Source organism: Cinclus cinclus, chromosome 2 (genome assembly GCF_963662255.1).
Source record: "Cinclus cinclus chromosome 2, bCinCin1.1, whole genome shotgun sequence".
Lineage (NCBI taxonomy): Eukaryota > Metazoa > Chordata > Aves > Passeriformes > Cinclidae > Cinclus > Cinclus cinclus.
Genome location: NC_085047.1, coordinates 39,503,184 through 39,527,461, shown reverse-complemented (window position 1 = coordinate 39,527,461; position 24,278 = coordinate 39,503,184). Strand labels below are relative to the sequence as shown.

General features: G+C 40.2%; 1 protein-coding gene across 1 annotated transcript in view; it reads left to right on the top strand.

Moving 5' to 3' along the window:
* The first annotated feature begins 811 nt into the window (after positions 1-811).
* SLC36A4 (solute carrier family 36 member 4) overlaps positions 812-24,278 on the top strand; it is an 84,583-nt gene continuing 61,116 nt past the window's right edge. The window contains 9 exon segments of the mRNA XM_062514273.1: positions 812-833; positions 836-919; positions 9,289-9,412; positions 10,148-10,238; positions 11,266-11,354; positions 12,620-12,715; positions 13,859-13,943; positions 22,582-22,809; positions 23,505-23,603. Coding sequence (XP_062370257.1) covers positions 812-833; positions 836-919; positions 9,289-9,412; positions 10,148-10,238; positions 11,266-11,354; positions 12,620-12,715; positions 13,859-13,943; positions 22,582-22,809; positions 23,505-23,603 — 918 coding nt within the window.

Genomic DNA, 24,278 nt, shown 5'->3' with positions numbered 1-24,278 from the left:
AAATAAATTTCTAAAATAAATAAATGAAAGTTTGGAGGAGCATTTGGAATACACATAAATTTGACAATTGAAAATGGATGCTTTCCCCACTGGAAATTCTTCTTCTTAGTTAAACTAATTAATGATGTATGTCTGAAGATGACTGAAGCTTATGAGAAGCTTCAGAAGATTGCATTTCTCTTTTGTAGAAAAAAAAATCAAATTACTTTATCCTATCTTCTCCATTAAAAAAAAAAAGTTGTTTTAGGAAAGCAGAAGCTAGAAACTTTATTACTTAAGTTAAATCAGCCATAGATACAGGTAGTTCTGATGAAGAAATACTGGCAGGTTATTCTGGGAGCAACAAGCATAGAAGTTAGGTTAAGGTGGGGTGTAAGATTAGTGGTTAATCTCCAAACGTTCAAGATATCAAGATCTGCTGAACTCTTCCCACTTGGCCTTGTTTGCAGTCTTTGCTGATTAATTTTGGCTCAAAGCTTGCAGTGCCCCAATCCAAAGCCGGGCTCCCCTGCCCTGCCGAGGGTCACCGCTCTATGGGGCCACCACAGCTGGGGCCGCAGCAAAGCCAAGGACATCACTAGGAGGATGACGATGTCACGGTTCAAGGAGTGTCTGGACAGTGCTCTTAGTCACATGCTTTACTTTTAGGTGGTCCTACATGGAGCAGGGCGCTGAGGATCCTTACGAGTCCCTTCGAGTTGAGACACTACATGATTCTACGGGCGGGAGGCAGAAGAAAGCTCCGGGCGAGCACCAGGAGCCGGCACCGCCTCCCTCAGCCCGCGCAGGGCCCGCCTGCCCGCCGCTCCCTATGGTTCGCTCCCGCCGGGCGCATGCGCCGCGCCGGCCGGCTCCACATCGGCGGAAGGGCGAGCGGAGCCCGGAGGTGCGATGGCCGGCGCGGGCAGAGAGGAGCTGGGTGAGGCGACCCGAGCCGTGCGGGCCCGCGGCGGCGGGAGCGGCCGAGGGGCGGCGAGTATGGCGGCTGGCTGCGAGGCGGAGAGGAGGGGGCGTGAGAGCCGGGACTGGCCGGCCAGCCCCTACCCCCCTCCGCTTCAGGAGAGATGGTTCGGCCCGCGGGCGATGCGCTGCGGCGCTGGGCGCACCGAGGCGGGCGGGATGAACCATCCCACCTGGGGCGGGGGTGGGTGCTGTGCTGCGGTGTCTCCGCCGCGCACGGGGCCGATCGGCGGCCCCGGGGCCGGGCGGGCTGAGGGCAGTGCAGCCGGGGGCTCTGCGGGGCCGCAGCTGCCGCTCCCCGGGGCGTCAGTCGCACCTGGCTGGCGCTCGGTTTCTTGGCGAAGTCACAGCCTCCATAGAAGTTAATGAAATTTCATAAAAATACGTTTTCTTTGTATCGTTAGGTGATGAATTTTTCTGCCCTGGAAGACTGGGTTGGGGTTCCCCGGGGCGTATATGTGTTTTATATTTTAGCGGCGTTGTATTTATTGCATTTAATGTATATTAGACTTTCCACCTTTAAATCTAGTTAATGGAGGGCACACACAGATGTTCATCTCTTGGTTTTTCTGCCCATGGATGGACGAGTTAGCACATAGCAGGTTTAGTTTTAAAGTACACTCGGGGCTGGGCTGGACGCATGGAAAATCTTACCTGTGAGCTGTGTTTACAGCATCACAGAATGGGTCAGGCTGGGAGGGAGCACAGTGGGTTTGTCTGGTGCAACCTCCCTGCTCAGGCAGGGCTGTCCTACAGCTCATGGCACAGGGCTGCCTTCAGAGGGTTCTTGAGCGTCTCCGGAGAGGAACACTCCACAGACTCTCTGGGTTACCTGCACGGTCACCCACACTGTAAAACAGGCTCTTCCTCATGTTCAGGTGGAGCTTCCTGGGCGTCTGTTTCTGCCTGTTGTCTCGAGTCCTAGTGGTTTGCACCACTGAGCAGAGCCTGGCTTCATTCTCTTGGCACCCTACTTTAAATACTTATATGTATTAATGAGGTCCCCTTTCCCCTGTCTCTTCTCGAGGCTGAACAGGCCCAGCTCCCTCAACCTTTCTTCAGAAGACAGATACTCCAGTCCCCCAGTCACTGCTGGAAATCTGCAGATTTTGTACTGTCTGGTGGCAATGATAGGACTAGGAACACATGCTTCAGATTTTATTTGAAGGCTGATCCATCTTGCATCGGGAAGTTGTCACGTGGGAGGAAAAGTTGTTGAAAGAAATTTTAGAGCTTTTTATTTTTATTTCCCCCAGAGGTTAACACATCCGACAATTTTTCTGTCAGAACCCATAGAAATAGAATTTTCTATGGGATTAACTGTTTAAAAATGCAGTTCCACACCTGATAAGAATTCCAAAATTTTCTGCATGGTTCAGTGCTATTGAAAACTTAATAAAACTGAAGTCTTGCCAATGCATTGTCACTTAAGAGTGTGTTAATTGTGGAAAGTGTGCATTGGTCTAGACAGGATAATAGATTGTTTAAGACTAGTGCCTGTCCAAGTAAATGATCCATTGTGGGTTGGGGTAAAATTTTTCCTCTGAAAGTGTATAATAGCTATGCAGACCTGTGTACACTTTGGTTTAATAACTCAAGTGTCCCATTTTATGAGCCTTCTGGATCCAAGAGTTATGATGCAAAAGCAAACAGTTCCTCCTGCTTATTGAAGGGCATTATTGACTTTTAACATTTGCTTGGAAATAGCCATTCTCAACATTAATATATTCTACCACAAAGCTGAATAAATCTACTTTATTAAGTTACAGTCTGTAATGGAGAGAAATAGATGACCGGAGATTTATTTTTCAAAGAGAAATTAAAAGGGATTCAAATAATTTCATGAAGCATAGCTTGGTGTTCTTGACAAACAAACACAACAAAAGCTGGTGCTCATTTTGACTATTTCGGAAAATGTAATTACTAGTATTTAACAGGAATTTTTAAACTAGATGAGATTTTCCTTTTTAATTTTCAAGCCAAAAAATGTGCTTTAGTTTGAGGGTTTTATTTGTTTGTTTTTATGTCTCTTATATTCAACAGGAGTAGCTGTAGTGAGGAATAAAAAGGGAGCTGGCTTGTGTATGGTTTAATGGGGTTATCTGTTATTTTCCCCTTGAGCTAGGAAAATTTACAAAGCTTTATCCATCTGGGCCAGCATGCCTCTAGCAGTACCATTTAATTGTCACTTTGTCTTGCTCTGCAATTTCTTTGGAGGTGGTGGAAGCATGTGACTGAGTAATGTAGCTGATCATGTGTGCTTTGTGGACAAAGCTGTACTGTGCAATAAATTCTGGAGAAGTGCTGGGAGGGTTATTTTGGAGGCTAAAAGTACCTAAGTGTCTAAACAGACATTTCCTTCTGTGGTTGAGGGAGTAACTGAGCATTACTTTGAAAATAATTAGTGACAATGTTTTATTTGTAATTAAATTTATCTTGAGAGCCCTGGTTCTGAATGCTGAACTGAAAAGGCTCTCCGCAGCACAGAGGTAATACACTGATCATCTGTGAACTGAATGCAGTTGCTGGGAACACTGAGCCGGTCCTGTTGTCACAGGTGTGGTTGCTCCCAGATATAAATGCTTCCTCTGTGTTAACACTGCAGTGAAGACGCCTTGAATGTGTCTGCTTGTTCACATATTCAGCCACTAACTTCATCCCATAAGAGCAGCCAGCCCTGGTTGGTGACAGAAGGTCTGGGTATGCCCCCAGGATCATGAATGTGACTTTCCACACCCTGTGGGAAAATATTAACATAAACCTGCATTTTAGGCTAATGTAAAGATGATGTGGTGCTGATTTTCTCTTTTATGGAGGAGTCAAAACAGGTGCTTGCTAAATTGAATTTTTATCCCAATTACAGAGCACTGGCTCAGCCTCTGTTTAATAAACACAGTTCACAGTTTGTGAATGTTGGGCAGTGTTTCTGGCCCTGTGGGCATGTTCTTGTACAGAAGCTGACTGAGCAGTGAGGTGTGTACAAGACCTCCTTTGCCTGCTGCCTTTTGCTGAGCACTTTATATGTGAAGTGTTGCTCCAACAAGACCTGCGTGTTCCCTCTCCCATGAATAAAACCAGCTGATGCAAACAATGGTGTGCTGTATCCTATCCCCTAAATCTTTATATGCTTGTATGTCTAATCCTCTTAATTCTGTTTGCTGACACTGACTTCAAAAATCTGAAGGGAAAAAAACCCCAAGCAAAACCAGACCATATTGTTAAATTGGATTTGGAAAAGGCATTTTAGACATGAATTTGTCTGGAGTGTGACCTTCTCCAGAAGAGCGTTAGAAGATTGTAGTTGGCTTTTATTTTTAGTATGTCCTTTAGGTTGCTATGCCCCCCTGGCAAACTTCATTATTTTGTCACTGTTTCTTCCATAAAATGAAAATGGTGGAGATCAGTTTTACCCCTGTGGTGCTGAGTTGTTCAGTTAAATTTGGAAGTGTTAATTGCTTGAGCAATACAGAAAAATTAGCTAAAATTCTCGGTGAAAATTAATTTATTTGCTGAACTTTTGAGCCAGAGGATTTCTTCAGTGTGCTCGAAAATCTTGGGAATTAAGTAAATTTAGTAACAGTTCAAAAGTTTCTTTGGCAGTATGTCCATAAGCGTTGGCAAGATGGTGGCGAATTCTAGGGGATAGTGTACTGGTTTGAACAGCAAAACTAGTGAGACTTCAAGTCAGTAATACAATTTTTAATAGGGAAGAGGAAAAAAAAAAAGAAAAAACAAAATACATGCAATAATAAAAATAAAACCACTGACAGAGTCAGAATACAACCTGATACACTGTCAGTCAGGGTGCTGGTGCAGTTTTCCTCCAAAGGGTCCAGCGATGATGTGGATAAAAAAAACCTGGTTCTTCCTCTGGAATCCAGTGGGAAAAGGCTGCCTTTGGCGTTCTAAACCTCAGTTTTTATCTAGGTAGGAAAGGCTTGGCTCGTCCTCCTGGCTGGAGCATCTCCCAATGGGATGATGTAATCTTATCAGTTATACAGTAGGACTTAATGGCCCATTAACAGAAGATACTTCCCACAGAGATAAGGATGATCACCCTTATCAGTTATGGCCCATCAACAGAAGACATTTCCCACAGAGATAAGGATGATCACCCTTCTCAGATGGTAATAGAATATGTATGTTGTATTGTAAACCAGGACATGATAGAAAAGCACACATGAAGATACACAGTTGGAAATAGTACTCATAACCATTTTAACACTTTGGATTTAATATCACTGTGTAACGTGGGGCTGATTTGTGATTGAAATTTGGGTGTTTGACCAAATAGTGTATTTGGATGCAGCCAGGACAGTTTGGTGGAGCATGGATCTAATGTTGGCCGAGGTGTGCTCTGCACCATGTGCTTTGTGAGAGCAGCCAGACAACTTCATTTCTGATTCAGGTATGAAAGGCGTGTGCTGTTCTTGTGCTGCAGTTTGAGATTGTGTTTAAATCGCACAATGTGGACCTTTGTAGGAAGGAATCAGAGTAAATGTGGTATTCAGTACCAGTTTTCTGGCAGTGACTGTGGATGTTCCAGAATAATTAATTTCAAGCTAGATCCAAGTATGCAGGTATGCAAAACTCAAGCTTTTTTGTCTTTTTTGTCATGCTGCAGACTACAAGTTTGGACCCATTAAATGTAGATGTTACACAAACCTGGTGTCATTATGGGTATGGACTGTGGGCCACAGCCACAGTATTCCAACAGTAGAGATCTACTATCAAATGCAAACCCATGCTTAGAAAGTTGCATGATCCAAACCTCCCATTAATGTCTCAGTACCATTACTGTTAATGGGTTCACATATTTAGGACAAAACTGTGCAGCAGTCATGTCATGAGGGAGGAATGATGATGAAAAGAAGCAATTCAAAAGCATTTTTATGGCTAGGATAGAGACCAGATAGCATTGTCAGAATGTTTTACATAATGCAGTATTTCAGAGGAACATGTAGTAAGTCATAACCTGTATAGTTATGACAATATGAGTTGATGATATTGCTGTATCCTGTGTTTTAAAATTCCTAATAGTATTTATTCTCAAATGCATTATTAAATTAGAAAAGGAACAGTGAACTCCCTGCCTTAATATGCCTATTGGAAATGGATATTCTTGGGTCTAATTTAAGCTGTTTCTGAGAAAGTGGGTGAATGGGGCAGTAGGACAGGGATAACAATAACCCTGAGATGATGTGATGGCTTTAAGCATGGGGAGATGACTTTTCAGAAGAAGAACAGCTTGTCTTAGGAAGATTTTTATTACCTGAAAGATGAGAAGAATGCTTGAGTATGTCTAAATCTATTCTTAAAGGACTACCTTTGTGATCAGAAGATGGGTCAGGAAGTTGGGAGAGAAAGTAAAATGAGATGTCTAAATAAAGTTCAGAGTCTTCTGTCTGCCATCTGGCTGCATGGTAAACAGTGCAGATGTATGTATGTACCAAACGTTCCAGTCTCAGGCTGCAACAAAAGAAGAAAATTATACTTTCCTCCCTTGACTGAGCAGTTGCTGACACCAAAGCTGTTGGTCCTGTGTGTCATTCTGGTCCCTTGCTACTGCTAAATTAAGAACCTTACTTGCTGCATGTTGTCATTATTGTATAGCATTTTGAAGAGCATCCTACAAAATATGATGGAGACAAAACTGGAAAATTAATTTAATTAATATTTCTTTTATATGTTGTCGAATTTCATGTAAGCACTTGCATGCTTGTAGTTTGGCTTGTTCCTTCAGATTGTTAGTTTAGAATCAATACTTTAAAAAATGAAAATCAGCCTAATCAATTGCTCACTGGGTGGAACTTCCTGCTCCCTCTGAACCCTGAGGTGGCAAAACTTTACTCCAGAACTAGAGTGAGCAGGTGTTTGTGAGTATGAAATGAGCCCAGCAGGGACTCAGAGCTGAGGGGGAGGATGGTTGTGGCATCCTCAGGAACTAGCCTGCACTATGCTGTGGGAGCAGGGGGAAGGAACTTGGGTGATCCTTCTTTTGATCAATTCATAGATTATGTGCCATGTAGAGAAATGTGGTGAAGTCTATCCTGACTTGTATAATTAGAATATCACTGAGTGTAAATTTGCTTTACAGTGTACTTTCTTGTTGAGTCTCTGACCTCTGATTTTTGTTCTTGACTGGGTATCTGCTTCTGTCAAGTGCTTTCATTACTGGCTTTCAACTTTTCAGACATGAAATTTTGACAGCCCTTTGGTGTTTACAGCAGAGTTCGAACTATATTATTTAATTTTAATGACTTGGATAAGCTGCCTTCTGCTTTTTGGGATTTTTACACTTGTTCTGCAGTTTTTCTTTTTAAGTTGTTTAGCATTGGCTTCAGTAACCTGCTGATGGGTTAGACATCTCCAAGACTTCATAAAAACCTTCAAGTTTTGTATAATGGCTGTGGTGGGTTGACCCTGGCTGGATTCTAGTTGTCCACAAAAGCTGCTCTATCACTCCCTTCCTTAGCTGGAGAAAATATAACAAAATGCTTGTGTGTGAGTTGAGTAAAGGACAGGGAGACGTCACTTGCCAATTACAGTCATGGACAAAACAGACTCAACTTGGGTAAATAAATTGAATTTCTTACCAGACAAATCATGGCAGGGTAATGAGAAGTAAGAATAAATCTAAAAAAAAACCCTTCTACCCATCTCTCCATTCTTCCCAGGTTAAACTTCACTCACAGTTTCTGTATTTCCTCCCCTCCAGTGGTGTAGGGAGATGGGGAATGGGACTGCAGTCAGTTCACCACGTTGTTTCTTCAGCTCCTTTCTCCTCACTGGGAGGACTCCTCACACTCTTTCCAGGTTCCAGTATGGAACATGTTTCTGTGTTCTCCTCCCATGGGAGAAAGTCTTCCAGAAACTGCTCCAGTGTGGGTCCCCATGGTGTCACAAGCGTGCCAGCAAACCTGGCTGGCAGTCCAAACTTAGACTCTTCTCTCCATGGGACACAGGTCCTCTGCCAGGAAGTCTGCTCCAGTGTGGGCTTCCCTTGAGGTCACAGCCTTCTTTGGGCATCCAGTTGCTCCACTGTGGGTCCTCCAGGAGCTGCAGGTGGATCTCTGCTCCATCATCAACCTCCATGGGCTGCAGGGGCACAGCTGCCTCACCAGGGGCTGTGCCAGGGGCTGCAGGGGAATCTCAGCTCTGGTGCCTGGAGCATCTCCTGCCCTTCTTCTGCACTGACCTTGGAGTCTGTGGGGCTGTTCTTGTCCCATATTCTCAGTCCACTCTTCAGCTCTAGTTGCTCGCCAGGTTTTCTTTCTTAACTATGTCATTGCAGAGGTACTGCCACCATCACTGATGGACTTGGACTTTTCCTGCAGCAGATCTATCCTGGAAGCAGCTGGCATTGGCTCTGTAAACATGGTGGAAGCTTCCAGCAGCTTCTCACTGAAGCCACTCCTGTAGCCCCATCACTACCAAACCCTGACACGAAATGGCTGCTTTATAATGTAAATGTAAATGTGGTGTTTTTTTGTTTGTTTGTTTTTTTTTTTAATAATACAAAATGTTAGCACATTTAATGTAATCACAGGATTTCTCTTTTTTATTTTTTGGTGAATGTTACGGAACTTGGGACTTAACACATTTTTATGAATGGATACTGTGGTAGGCAAGTGTAGGGTAAATAATACTTTTGCTCTTTGCAGGATTTACTTTGCTTAACTGTAATAATTCAAAATTGTTATGATTTCCTCAACATTAAACTGGCATAAGCTGTTAGTTTTGCCTGAAAGGCAATTTTGTTCAGTACTGACTGCTTGCTGTTACTTGGTGCTGTTACTTAGCTGGAATTTTATGTCAGTTTAAAACGTTCATGAAATTTCAGCTTTCAAAGCATGCAACCTGATTCCTGTATTTTGGTTCTTTCTTCAGTGAATGGAGATACTTTCTGTGGTATCTGTCTTACCTCTTTAAGTGCAGACTTAGTGTTTAATTCTGAAGTAGCTACCAGTGGTTAAGATGAATCTCACCCTTTTGTAGTGATGGATGACTTTTCTGTCTTGCTTTATGTTGCATTAGCTTGAAAAGCAATTTAAACCAGCAATATTTTCATGATAGAAAGTTGATTTTCTTACTGAAAAACTGTAGTGTTTGGCCATAAAAATAGTAATAATAATAATAATAATAATAATATGGTGTGCCACTTTAAAGAGAGAGAATATCCTGTGCAACTTGTCCTCTATATATCTGCTTAAATCATCTTTGTAGTTAGGAACATGTTAAAACCTCATGGCATGGGAAGTTTGAATCATGTCTTCTGACCTGTAAGCTCGTTCCTAATGCTGATGTAGTGTTTACTCTCTTGTATAGGCATGGAAGTAATGAAGCCTTTAATTGATGAAGAAGACTCAGATGGCATCTCAGATGAAGAGCATGAAAATACTTTCCTGCCAGTTAAGACGCACTACCAGCTTGATAATGAAGAAGGCATTACGTATGTAATCTTAAGTATCAGCTTGTTCAGATTTCTTGCCTCTGACTTGTTTCTTATGAGCAGTTTTCTGAACTCTGAAGGGGTCTTCTTGCACCTGCAGAACAGTTGTGTGGTTACACATAAGTACTTTGCATAATTCTCCCAAAAGGCAGCCCATTCTGAGTAGATGTTCACTTATTTTGTAGCTAACAATGTACTGGCTGTAAAATATTACAAGGTTCCTATTGGTAAAGTGATCAGGCTACTCAAAGCCCAAGCACTGTTTGAAAAAGATTTTGAGAGACTCTGGAGGTTATCTGTTTTGAAAATTGAATTAGAAAAGCTTGTACACGTGTTGTTTGTTTTTTTTTTCCATTGGATAAAGCTTTGGCTGACAATTGTGATTTGCAACTGATGATTGTTTTGAATGTTATAGATTTTAAAATAACATTGCTAAAACTTGGTTATTTTGACTCTTGAGGCAAAAGAACTATGAAATTGCTGGCAAATTAACATTTAACAAGCTGGAGTAAAGAACTGAAGATCAGACTTGTGTGTTCCAGTTGAGGGATGCTCAGTTGTAAGGATGAATAAAAACATTATTTGAATGTGCTGCACTTCCTTTAAAATAGCTGAACCACTGCAAATTGTAAGTTGAAACTTGACATTTATCACTTTATTACAGACAAAGGGTGAGATTTTGTTTTTGCCCTCTGCCTCATCTGTAGTACTTCTAATGTGACATTTTATCCCCAGGTTTGTGCAAACACTGACTCACCTCCTCAAGGGAAACATTGGGACTGGGCTTCTTGGTCTTCCGCTTGCAATAAAAAATGCTGGCATTGTGGTAAGAATTCTTTTTTCATAGACTAGAAAAATCATCTAGAAAGATACACACATATGTGTCCTGAAAAAATAAAATCTCAGTACTTCTTGTCACTGTCATCTTAATAGAATTTTGTTGTTTCTTCTCTTTAATTTGGGGAAATCAGTACTCAAGATTAAGATTTTATTGTTTTAAAGAAATTTATTACTTCACCCTGAAGACTTCGTTGCATGAGTTACATTTTTGCTTAGCCAAAGTATTTTTCTGGTCCAAACAAAAAGTTTGTCAGAAAAAAAAAATAATTTTATTTACTCAGACTCCTGTGATATCTCATGGGAATTGTTTCTATGGGGTTGTGTTAACTTTGTAGATTCCTCTAGAGACAGATTCTATGTTATAGGATGAAGCATCAGCTTGTTAAATCAATCTAGTGTTTCTGCAGAAGTAGAGTATTGTCCAGGTTGTTTATACCTGGTAAAAAAACAATGCATTTCCTAGGGCAGGGTAAATTTAATCAAATGAAATTTTCACCTTATGACTAAGTGATCCTGTAATTCCATAGTACAGGATGTGCTCTCACTCAGTTTGAGAGTGGAAGTTACATGTGTGTAAGACAAGTTCCATCTGTGAAAACTTCTGGTCAAACTTCTATTCTGAAACAAATGATTTGATAGTTTTCTGTAACTTGTAACTTTTACTGTCATTGCCACTTTCAAGTGGCACTAAGTTGTACTAATTGTACAATAAATTGTATGGTCTATGCAGTCTTCATTCTTGACAAACTTTTTTGGCAAGTGAAACAGTTAGAGGAGTGAAGTACTCATTTGATACTTATGACCACCCCTGAATAGGCTTCTCTTAAAGTAGTGAACTGAAACTGAGGGATGACGTGCAGCATCCACAGCAACACCCAGCTGAGGGAGGATATTTTTAAATTATTGATTTATTTGCTACAGTGTGAATTTTTTTCCTGTTAAGATTTTTCCCCAGCATGTTTTCAAGAAAATTTCCGTATCTCCTGTGTTGTCCCTTTTTTTTTCCATACCAGGTTGGACCAATCAGCCTTGTGTTCATAGGATTTATATCTGTTCACTGTATGCACATCTTGGTACGTTGCAGCCACAGTCTATGTCAGAGGTAAATGTGGAACTACTCATTCAGTTGCTGAGTTTAAGTTTTTTTTTTTTTTTAAATTCCTCTCCTCTGTGATTTTTGGACTACAAAGTACTCTGGTGCTGTAGCAGTTTCTTCCATCAGTTTAGAATCTTCCCAAATTCTTAGTGTGAACCTAGTAATGATAGCTGTGCTTTGTGCAATGCATTGAAAAACCATATTTGTTCTCTGCTCATACACAAAATGAGGTTGGTTTAACTTGTGTTGCCCAGTGCCTTCTTCCCTGCTGGCAGATAATCAGGTCTTTCTCATTGCAGTTTTAATTGCTTATTTTCAGTCCTTCTTTATATTCATGGTGCTTCTGAGTCTTCATAGCTTTGAAAAATGTAAATTATTTATGAATACCCAGTTTATAAGTACTTTATAGGAGTAAAAGATAAACTAAGAAATACTGTTAATGTCTTTCATGATTATACGTGAGCTCTGTCTCTGAATTGCGGCAACCTGATTCTTTGAGGTTGTAGTGCTGAAATAATATGTTAAAATGATTCTGTTGAGCAAATAAATAGTCATTATTCCTCCAAGTGAGACATGCAGTACTGTGGGGAAGCAGTTACTCAGATTTGACTGACAGAGTATTTTGATTAATAGTGACTTTCATTAAACATTATTATTGTACTGTCAAGTGTTACAGAGAAGCAGTGGGAGGGTCTCATGTTTCAAAGTGTAATGAACTTTTGAACTGAGTAGAATCACAAAGCTATTCATGGCCCTGCAGCTGGAAAATCTTATTATACCAGATTAATATGATATTGTACTGTGAATGGACCCTGTCATTCCTGAATTTATCCTCAGTAGTTTTGAATGGTCTTTAAAGCTGATGACCAAAATAAGATCATTGAATCAATTGTAATTAACTGCCTGTGCAACAGGAGTTGAATTCTATTTAAGTTCTTTGTGACTTTTAGATTTGAGATTAATTTCTTAAGATCATATAGTAATTATGTGATTTTAGAGTAGTTTATTAAAAAAACCCCCTTGTTTCGTAAGAAACTCATTTAATACTGTTGAACTGAGGCAAAGCAACACTGTTTCACATACTTGTAGAGTGCTAAATAGCCCTTCCTGGGTTAAAGAAGCCCAAACCACACCTCTGAAATTCGTCAGGAGTGTTGCCACAGGTGACAGACAGCTTGTTGTGATCATACAAGACCAACAGTATTTTCAGAGTAGGGTTCTAGGTCTGCATAGTTTCTGGTAACTGTTTTTTCTTCACTTTTTGATTTCAGGATGAAGAAGTCCTCCCTGGGGTATAGTGATACAGTTAGCTGTGCAATGGAAGTGGGACCCATGACTGCTCTTCAGAAACGAGCTTCTTGGGGCCGGTAAGTTTGAACTAGAATTTAATTGAGTGAATTTATTTTTACACTTGGAATGATTAGGAGATTTCCATTTTACTAAGATTTTACCTTCCTTAAAAATGCTTTTATGCCGTGTTATTTGGTATTTCCGGCTGCCAGCTGGTAGTGTTTAGATGGGAAGATGTCTGACTCTATTAGGCATTTCAAATTTCAGTTCTACAAGAGCTCTGAAGAAAAAGAATTCTGTTTAGTAATGCAGGAAGAGATGTGTTATAACCAGAAATGCTTTCTGTGTTGTCTAAGTTTAAGTTTTCATTCTCTTTTCCCAACATTTGTGTTCATTTCAGGTTGACACTGCAAATGTTAATTACTTTAATGTACCTATTCTGGAGAGGAAGCAAAATAATTATTTGGTTCTTGTTTAAATATAAGATACAAGTAATGGAGAAATAATGACATGAAGATACAAATGACTTCTTGTGTGTGTTAAATATTTTGTCCTTCTTTTGCAAAAAGCACATTATTTTTCCTTTGCCATCTGTTGCTGTTTGTAGAGTTTATGGTATGACTGCACAGTAGTCAGTGACTACTGTGACTGCACTGTTGTTCAGTGTTAATTTAAAATGGTTTTTACCTCACTTGTGGAAGAATTTTTTATATTCCTGTTACTTTCAAGGATGCAGCATCTTGCTAGTGAGCTAGTGTTTTAAGATGTGTTATGATGACTTCACAGAAATGGAGTAGAGCTCAATTAGAGGGAAAATTGTTTTGTTCTGATATATAATGACAATTTTCTATTGCACCAAAGAGTTATAAGCCTCAAATGGGCAATTGGGTCTCCAGAGACTCTGTACTGCAGCAAATCCATTCTCTGGGGCAGATCTCTGCTCTGTGCTTGACTCTAGCAGAGTTTCATTACAGTCTGTCTTCAGGCCAGCATTGTGTATTACTTTTTTCAAAAACAGTCTGAGCCACAGTGTTCTTTCAATGATCAGCCCCCTTTTTTTGACACAGGAGGAACCTGCACTGCACTGCTTGTGAGATTAATGTGGCATTTGAGTCTAGCATTCTGACTACTCTAAAAAAGAGCAATAATTGCATATTAGGTAGCAATGGGACAGTTTTTTGGATCTTAAGTATAATGTATGTTTGTTTTTTCTTCCTCAGGTATATTGTGGACTTTTTCCTAGTGGTAACACAGCTGGGATTTTGTGGCGTTTATGTTGTGTTCTTGGCAGAAAATGTGAAGCAAGTGAGTAATGCTGCCATATGGAAGCAGTTATGGATTTAGATTCATTTTCCCTCACTTTTATTTCCTATAGAGCTTTTAGTTAAAAGATTTTCGGTTAAAAGGGGCAGTGGGCAAGGCGAACTAAATTCAGATCTTGTGAAGGTGTTTATTTCCTTCTGACTTGTTTGTTGAGTTTAAAAATGAATTGTGGAAATGATGGAAAATAAGGCATAAAATGGTGTAGGAGCCAGTTGTCCCAGAAATTTGTTTTTGCTTGGCTTTCTGCTGACTTCATTTTTTTCTCCCCAAACTCCTGGGCATATTTTATCCTTTTCATGTAACTGGAATTATTATTTTTTTTTTGTTACTTGTTTAGTCCCTTCTATTCACAAAATCCACTGTATCTAAATGAATCCTGATTTTTGTTCCAAAAATGCCTGACATTGACATTTCTACAGCTTCCTCAGTAGTCAGTTCCAATGCTTTCTTTATCTGTTAGACAGCTGCTTCTTTGTAGAAGCTTCAGATTTCTTATTGATATTGTAAGTTCTTTATTTAATGTTCTAGATACAAGTAATTTATTCTTTTCTAATTGTGGATACCTTTTATATTTTTAAATATTTTTATCCGGTCTCCCCTTTAGTAGAGGGGGGGACATGATATAATCTTAAATTTGTTTTTGCTCTTCTGTGAATGTTTTGCATTCGGTCATATCCCTTTTTTTCAAGTTATATCCCTGAAGTTGCTTAAGTCAGATAACATTGCAAATGGATTGCCGCAACCACAAATGCCTTTGCACATCACAAGCAACCCCAAACCTTTCAATAAAACCCAGCTACCCCTTTTCTTCCCTATAGCCATCCATCACTGACAAAAGCAAACAAAACCACACCTATCACTTTTGTGACAGCTGCTCCTGCTTTCATTCACCTGCTTTGTCTCTGTCTCTTGCTCGCCAGTCCTTCTAAGCTCTTTCTCATAGGGGGATTCTGTTGATGGGGTCCTGGTGAATGTTGGTCCTTCCTTGGTGCACACTTGGCAGTTGCAGTCAGCAGTTGGTTTGTCTGAGCACATGGTCCATGGGGGGTCAGCCAGCACAGGACGGATGCTCAAACACAGGCATGTTGAGCTTGTGGTGCTCTCTTTTCCATGGACTTTTTATGATTCCAGGACTCAACCGATGTGCTCTGCTGTGTTTTCTGCTCAGGAGACTGTGGTTAGTTAGTCAGTTGTCATAAAGCTTAATGAGTGAATCTGGGCCTGTATCCATACAAGCACTGGTGAGGCAGCTCCTTGAGTTCTGTGTCCAGGTCTGGGCCCCTCACTTCAAGAAAGACATTGAGATGCTGGAGTTGAGTCCAGAGAAGGACAGTGAAGCTGGGGAAGAATCTAGCGAGGAAGTCATATGAGGAGTGACTGAGGGAGCTGGAGTTGTTAAACATGGAGAAAAGGTGGCTCAGGAGTGACCTTATCACTCGCTGCAACTGCCTGACAGGAGGGAATAGCCAGGTGGGGGTTGTTTTTTTCTCCCAGGCAGCCAGTGACAGGATGAAAAGGCACAGCTTGAAGTTGTGCCACAGAAGGTTCAGGGTGGGCATCAGGAAGTATTTCTTCATGGAAAGGGTTATTAAGCATTGGAACAGACTGCACGGGGAGATGTAGTCACTACTCCTGGAGGTCTTCAGGAAACAACTGGATGTGGCACACAGTGCCATGGTCTAGATGACAAGGTGACGATTGCTCCAAGGTTGACTCAGTGATCTTTGGGGTCTTTTCCAATCCAAACGTTTTGGTGACTCTCTGATTCTATGTATGCTCCTGTGAGTAGTGAAGTGATGAGTAAGGTGAAGGTGTGGTAGGTTGCTGACCATTAATCGTCCATATGGATTCTTGCTCTGCCCGTAAGGTAGGCAACAGATGTCTTGACATAGCTTACCTTAATTTAATTAGGAAGAAGAGTGTCCCCTTGGGCAATTAGCACACAGAAGATAGTTTGGTTTTTTTCATCCCATTATAAATGAGTATTTATATTGTTTCTAAGAAGTGTTCCAAGTTCAGTGGATGAAGATCTGTCATGATGAAGCAAATTTGTATATTTGGAAGCTGGGTACTCTGTGATTGTATATTGTCAGGGGGAAAAAAATATCCCAGCCTTGAAAACTTCACTCCTACTGTCAGAATCTGTCTCTAAAGTTAAAAATACTATCTGATGTCATTTTGCTAACCTTCTGACATGACATATTTAATGCATGCTTTGTAATTTTTAATGCATGCTTTTAAAGTTTATGAAGTTTTTACAAAGTTAGGTAAGTTTAAATTAAAGCCTTTCTTACCAAATACTTACCTGATCGACTGGTTATGTATGTGCTGTGGCCTTAGGCAAAAGATGAGTCTGAATACTTGCTGACCTTGGCTTTTGTAGATTTGGAAAAACAAACAAACTCCAAAATGTTTTTCAGGAATCTTTTTGCTTTCTTCCTGAAAAATTGAAAGCTCTTACAGGAAGTCAACTGCTGCAAAAGCAGTAGCTGCAGGGACCTATAACATGGAGCCTATGGACGAGTGGATTAAAGTCGTTAGCAATTCAGAAGTTCCACTTCCAAATGTACTTGATTTGGACTGCCCTGTGCTTGCTCTTACCTGACGGAGAAGTCTGGTTGCTTCCCTGGCAACTTTCTCTTGCAGAAATCAGTCCTGTAGAGGGCACCAAAGAACAAAAATTGGTACAGACTAAATCGCTAATGATTTGGGGTAGTGGAAGGATGGGGAAGGTGGACAAAGGGAGTGGGGGGGGCGTGGGGGGGTGGGAAGGGGAGAACTAAGATAAAGGAAAAAAACAGTAAAAATATTACTGATGGCACACCTTGACCAATACATCTGCATGATAATCTGTACTTTGCTGATCACATTTGCGTGTTGGGGTGTGCAAATTCCACCATCGAAACTGATGGAAACTTACCTTGAGATTTTTTCTGCATTACATTAGTGTTTCCCAAATCCTGTGCTGCAAGATCCTGTTTTCAGTTATATTGAATAGCAAGTCAAGCTTTTCCTAAGGAATATTTTCCAGGAGCACCAGAGAAACAGGCTGGTGACAAAAGTTCTGGTTAACTCTGTCAGGATGTAGTAAGAAGCTTATGGGTGAAAGTGTTTCAGACTGGAGAAGAACAGTAAAGCTGGAACAAAAATCTTGTGGGCTGACTGCAGCAAGGCTAGAGAAGGAACACACAGAGATAGGAAAAAGAACCTGTGCTCAAAAGGACATGGTCCCCTTTCATGCTGCAGTTGTTTTGCATTTCCTGCTTGGACAGCAGAAGACCCTGTGTCAAGAGTCTTGGCATTTGATAGAGAAATTGTGAAGGTTGGTTTTGCAAAGATTTTTATCATGATCAAGTAACCAATACTACCATGTTCATCAAGTGTCTAAGTGCCACGTCCACACATTTCTTGAACACTTAAAAGGGTGATGATTCCAAGACTTTCCTGGACAGCTCCTTCCAATGCCTGACCACCCTTTTTAGTGAAGGAAAATTTATCAACTTTCTCATGAATATTTGCTGAGTTCTCTGGACAAGTGTTCTCTTTCATTGTTTGCTGATAAAGCTAAGAGATGAAAACACTTTCTTGCTTCTTGTGAGCGTCTTTAGCACCCTGAAGATGACCCATCAGTAGCATACTATGTAATGAAACTCTGAATTTCTTTTTCCTTTTTTTAGGGAAAAACCTCACAAAACTTTGGAAGTTGTACTTAGTCATAGAACTGGATGTGTTAAAAATGTTGCAAAGTACAGTATTAAGTCGTAATGAAGTGCCAGAACTAAATGAACTGTGAAACATTTATTTGGCCTATTCATGCAAAATTACAGGGTTATAATATAGTCTTCATCTCTCTGATAACATACTGATTTTGTCCCAGATCTGACCTTGTCTATTGCACTGGCTGCTGCTCTGAGCTGAGTAAGGAAGAAATTAGGAGGAACCAGTGACTTCAAGGACTGCTGTTTTGAGCTCATTAGATGTTGAAAAGTCCATAAAATTACATGATAGAGTGTGGTTTGGGATACAGGGAAGGGAACAGTGATCACAGTTGAAAAGACTAAGGAAATGGAATTATTTGTTGGTTCTGAGATAGTTCCTGTAAGAAGGAAGCATGTTCATTGGTTCAGTGGAATTTTTTGCAGCCTCTAATTGTGCATTAGTTTTCTGAGTGAAGAAGGAACTTGATATCTAGATTTGCACAAGTATTTGATCTTCCTGAATTCAGCTGAAGCTGGTGAATGCAATGCTTGGACTGTGTAAATGAGTGAAAAAAAAACTGGTTTAGACATCACACCAGCATGGTAAATTAATGCTTGAGTAGCTGAAGTAACTCCTGATGAAATCTTGTGTCTGGAGACATCACTATGCAGTGACTATGTGCCTCCTTTCGTTCTCATGTCATTTGGGGAAATGTTTGACACCAGATCATGTTGCCTTGTTCAGGACAAAGACAGTTATTGAGTATTGGCTGTTCTTGGCTCAGCATGACTGCCATATGCAGTAATGCACTAGCAGAGAGCAGCAGGAGACTGGAGGTGAATATTGTCCAGAATAAGAATCTGAGGCAATATTAATTCTAATATTTAGGAGACTAGGTTAGATAGAAAGTGCATCATAGTCCATCCTAACGCAATCAGCAGTAGATTTGCATGGAAGTAAATAGCACATAAAAAAGTTTAAAAACCCAAAATTCTTCCTGCTGTTTTGTATTTTGGTACTTTTGGAACAGTTTTGCGTGTTGTCTGATCAATTTTTAAAAGCAAAATTTAGGAAAACACTTTGAAAGTCATGGTGATATTAGCCCTCACCTGAGAAAGCCAGTATAATCTCGTCTTCGTAGAGTTTTTCTTTGCTACTCTGCTGTCATATCTCCCACAACCAATTCCTCCATTTTAAGAGGGAGAGTAGTGATCCTTACTTTTTATAACTTGTACATTTTGCTTTCTGACTCAGCTTTCTACTACCTGTCAGTAGCTTATGCTTGTTTGTGCAGTTCTCCCACAAGATTAACCCTTTCTGGATCTTATCTGGCATGCCTCTTCTGAGTTAATGTATAGGATCCCTATTTTGTCACATCTCAAAATCCACTTTTACAGGATATTTTCTCTGGTCTTGCCTACGCCCATAAGTGGTCCTGCTCTTAATGGTATTGTTAAAGCTGCTGTCTTCATACAGAGTTGGTGTAAAGGTATAGATGTCCTCAAAAGGGAATAATCTGTGTCCTCCTGTGCATTTTTATCAGCATAACTGTGGCCATGAGTATGTACATGAATTGTACATGATGAGAAAGCACTACATGCCACTTTGAATTTAGCAATGTTTTCCATGCTGTCTCCGACAATATCCGTGTATCCATGTAAGGTTGTTATGGGATGGATGGATGGATGGATGGATGGACAACTAGCTGTGAGGGAAAAAAAAAAAAAGCTGTTTGTATGATCAGATTCAGAGGGTAGTGGTCACGATCAAGAGCCAGCAGCATGCCCTGAAAGCAACAGCATCCTGGGTTGTATGAACAGAAGAATTGCTGGTAGATGGAGGGAAATTATTGTCATCTTTTACATCCCATTTGTTAGACCACATTTAGCATACTCAGCTGAGTTTTGATATCCTCAGTATTAGAATGTCATTGGCAGACTGAAGTGAGTTTGGGGGAGCCTGCTGATATGGTTGGGGCTGAAGCACTTGTCCTGTGAGGGCTGGGGAAATCAGGCTTGTTCAACTTGGAGAAGAAGTGACTTTTGGAGGACTTAGGAGCAGCAAGGATGGCGAAGGGTTTATCTAGAAAATGAAGTCAAGTTCTGTACTTGTTGAGGTCAAATGGGAGGACAAGAGAAAGTTGTCAAAAAAAACCCACAGGAGGTAGGTGCCATTCCTGTCTCAGACTAAAGTCAACTGTGACTGCAAATCTGGTTAATACAGAGTAGTAATCTGTACTGAGCAGGCTCAGAATTTCATCATTAGTATATTTTTTATTTTTTTTCTCGCCTCCCAGCTAGAATGTCTTTGATGCCGACTTCTTTCTTCAACTGTATTTCAAGGAACAGGACCTGCTACAGGCTCCTCCAAGTCATGAAGTTTTTGAGAATCTGTTTGGCCTCCATTTCCTTCTCCAGCCAATTCTGGAGCAGGGAACAATGCAGGGAAAAGGGTTACCATGCTTACTGTATTACAAAGCAGGTTATAGTGTTGTGGTTTATTTCAGGAATATAACTCATACCTGAAAGGTGCAAATGAAAGGAGGGAATGTAGGGACAGGGAGGCACAGTGGGAATTTTAGTCAGCTGTGTATTGCTGATTGTGCATCAGTATCCATTCACCTGATGAAGATTGTGGAGAGTTTGTGTGTAGCCATAGTATGTTTCTTTCTCTGTGCTTTCCTGAGTACTATAGTGAAAGTAAAAGGTAGATAATTATAAAGGCTCTTTTGTTTGACCATACTTACCTAACAATGTGGAGATGTGATCTCATCACACCTATCATCAGGGTAGTTGATCACAGGAGGCCAGAATTTGAATAGAATTTTATAGAGTATTGTACATTGCATTTTCCAACTATATTAGCCAGTAAACTCCAGTTGAATGTCTAGTTGGAATTTGGTGGTGGTAATAGGAAAAAAAATATTTCTGACTTCAGGCACTTTCTAATGGGGTTTATGTGTACTAAGGGAATGCCTCTGTCTTCAAGAGAGGACTGAAGTGTTTGAATGCTTGAAATTATTTGAGTAAAAGCTGGTTTATACTGTGGTATTATAAAAATATATTTTAGAACCTAAACTGTGTCTTGCCCGCCAGTTTTTTGTCTGGTTTGGATTTTTTAAGGAATAAATGTTTTATTTATTTTTTCCCAGTAGCTCATCAGGCTACAGATATTTGTATAAATTGAAGACGTGCTGGGTTAAATATTTATTGTAGCAGAGAGTTTATGTGCTCAAATCACTTTGTGATTCTTAGAAGCTCTTTTACTTGTCCTTGTGTGCAGAGCGGCTCTGGCTACCTGCAAATGTATGCAAGCAAGTAAACATGCAAGACCTGTTAAAGCGAAAGGCCTAATGTACTTGATCAGTATTTCTGTTTTAAGTATGGTGGGAAAGCAGGAAACTTCCACAGAGAGCTTTACTTCATGTAAAGCATTAGGGAAGGCATTAGGGAAGTAATTTGGCTTAAGTGTTTGACTTACTGCTTGGCAAAGTTGAGTTACTGTAGCTGTGTGAATTCAATTCTAAGTGTAATTAGAAGTTCTTCCTAGCTTTCTAAAAATGGTACCTTAATGAAAACTAACAGATGTTGAATGTCTTGCAAGTGACACTTTGGATTCTTGCAAGGTAGAAACCATTGCTGTTTCCATAATGACCAGTGATGTTTTCATATAAAGTGAGATTTCTGGAAAACACGTGGTTGCAGAATTGTATCGTTTAGCTTTCCCTTTTTCATTTTGGCAAAAAAAACCAAAAAAGTACAGTGCTTTTGGTTACAGACAGAATAGTTTTAAGTTAATTCTCTCTTCCTGAATTAGTGGATTGTTTGAAACAATGGAAATCAGGTGAGTTATTTCAGTTATATATCAGTTTAGCATTTTTGTTTGTGCTGTAAGGAATTTTTTTCACTCTCGAGGTATCTTTTTGTAGCCATCAAGTCAAAGCCTTTATGCAGCATGAGCAGATTAAGTACAGTCATATGCTAATTGTAAGATGGTAAATGCAATGGTAGAGAAGGAAAGGATACCTAAGGGAAACAGCATGATGAGATTTAAAACAAATTGAACTGGTCTCATTTTGCTGCAAGCAGAATAACCACCAGCTCTGGATGTTTTGATTGTGGTGTGCACACAGCACAGATGGCTGTGTACATTTCCACAAAACAAATTTTTGGCAGTTACAGCCATGCTGACTATTTCCCAAAGGAAGCAGTGAGAGTTGTGAGTAGTCCCAACTCAATCTTCTGATTTGCACTACAGGCAGCTATTGTTATGTACAAAAACCCCTAATCTACTTTCACAATGTGTACTACTTTTAATGTATAGGCATTAATTTATATCAGTTTATCAGATACAGGACTCTTAATTCTGTCAGAGCTCATGGTTTTTAAAGTTGAGTTAATGTTAATTAATAAAAAAGTGAAGAAAATTCATTTGAATTAAATGAAAAGACAGGGACGTTCATATTCTAACATTATTTTGTATGTATGATGCCATGATGTGCATGGTGAAGGCATAAGGTTTTTAGGCACTGAACTCAGGTGCTATAGCATTTTATCACCTACTCCCTAGGTAAATTCAAATTCTTAAGCTTTAGGCTCAGATCTGTCTGGCTTACTTCCAGTTTACTAAACTCTTCCTTTCTGAAAGGACTCTGCATGTGTGAATTTCCTCTTTAGTCAGTGGTGGAATAATGATACTTTCAAACCCATATTTCATAATTTGCCTTAAGTATGAAACTCTTGCTAGAAGAGCCCTGTCTTCCCCTCTGCACTGAGAGTACATGTACAGGGATCTCAAAATTCCTGTCACTCACCAGGTGAAGCAGAGAGACAAACTTCCCTGTAGGAGAACAGCAATGTGACCGTATACTCACTTCTACCACCGTTTAACATGTTGGTTTTGTTTGTTTGTTTTAATAAAGGTCCATGAAGGATTCTTGGAAAGTAAGATTGCTCCCATGAACATTAGTGCCACTAGCAGCTCTTCTGAGAAAAGGAATACTGATTTACGAATATACATGCTGTGCTTCCTGCCATTCCTGGTCCTCCTTGTCTTCATTCGTGACCTTAAGAGCCTGTCCTTGCTTTCATTGCTTGCCAATTTGTCCATGGCTGTCAGCCTGGTGATTATTTACCAGTATATTGTTAGAGTGAGTATAATAAACTTTATTATTTGTTTTTTTTCAGTGTGGCAAGTTATGTATGTTGAATGTGGCAGTTTGTTTCTGATAGATATATACTGACAGTTTCTGAAAGGCAGCATTATCTTATACTTGAACCATCTTAATTTAAGATAATAAAAATATCTATTTTGTTGAGTGGGAAGTGGAGCATGGGGAGAAAGGCAATGAGAGGTATAGACTGGGCAAGGAGGCAGGAGAAGTTGTGAAAAAAATTTGGGTAAGATAGGAATTAATCATTATGCAGAACTTTGGCTTCTGTTAAAGAGATGTTCTTTCAGTATCCCTCATGGTTATGAGGAATATCTGTGCAGTATGAAAGCAAGTTAGAAAGACCAGTACACTAAGAAGTTTGCAGAAGATAAGACTTGAGATGGGCACTTTGCCTTCTCTTTTAATTGATGCTCCCTTATACACACACCAATGTGATATTTTAAATGTGAAAATTTCCAGTGACAGTGATAGAACCTAGAATAAATACATCTGCAAATTTCTGTGCCAGAAGGTGGCTATAAATGTGTATAAAGGACTACGTTTGGGAGGAAAACCAGGGATTGTAAATAGCAATGTATGCACCACTATCAACATGTACTGAGTTTTCTTTTGTGTAACATAATGAAAATTGTAGGAGCAGCTAATGCACTGTTTTGCTTTGTTTTCTTCAGGATCTAGCAGATCCTCGAAAACTGCCTCCTGTGGTTGGCTGGAAGAAATACCCACTGTTTTTTGGGACTGCAGTGTTTGCTTTTGAAGGAATTGGTGTGGTAAGTGCTTTTTACTGACTCTTCAGAATCACTGATTCTGTGCTGGGGATACAGGCAGTTTTACTTCTGTTGTTATTTTGCTGGTTTTGTTGAAGCACTAATCTCCTGTGTTGGTATGAAAAGGATTAATTTGTTTGGTCAAATAAGGTGAAAATTGTGGACACAACATCCCCATAACTGGGATGCTTAACCCTGTCCCAAATTGCAAAAATACCTTTAATATTTAGTGTTAGTGTCACAAATGTTAGTGACACAAATAGTTAGTGTCAGGAAAATCCACAAACAAAAGGTTTATGTTCAAAAAGGAGACAGAGGAGTCCTGCAACTTTATTTAGGTAAAGGGAGAGAGTCCTCTGGGGCACACACCTGCAGTGTTTTCTCTCTTGAAGTTTGGGAGGGTGCAGCCTTCCTTTCATCCTGAACTCCTTTCTGCCTGTCACCCTCTTCCTTTCCCCACTGGCTGAGGTACTGGGAAGGTACAGCCTTCCCAAACTGCTTACCACATATTCACCCCTTGAACCTACTATTTTACCCAAGGTTCAGGAGTTCAGTCTTGTGCAGATCCACTCGGTTGTTCCAGGAGCCAAGCTGTCTGGACTCTGCAGCAAAGCTGCTGCCCAAAGCTGGCAGAAACATTAAGACCCATTTCAAAGATGTTAACACCCATACTTTCAC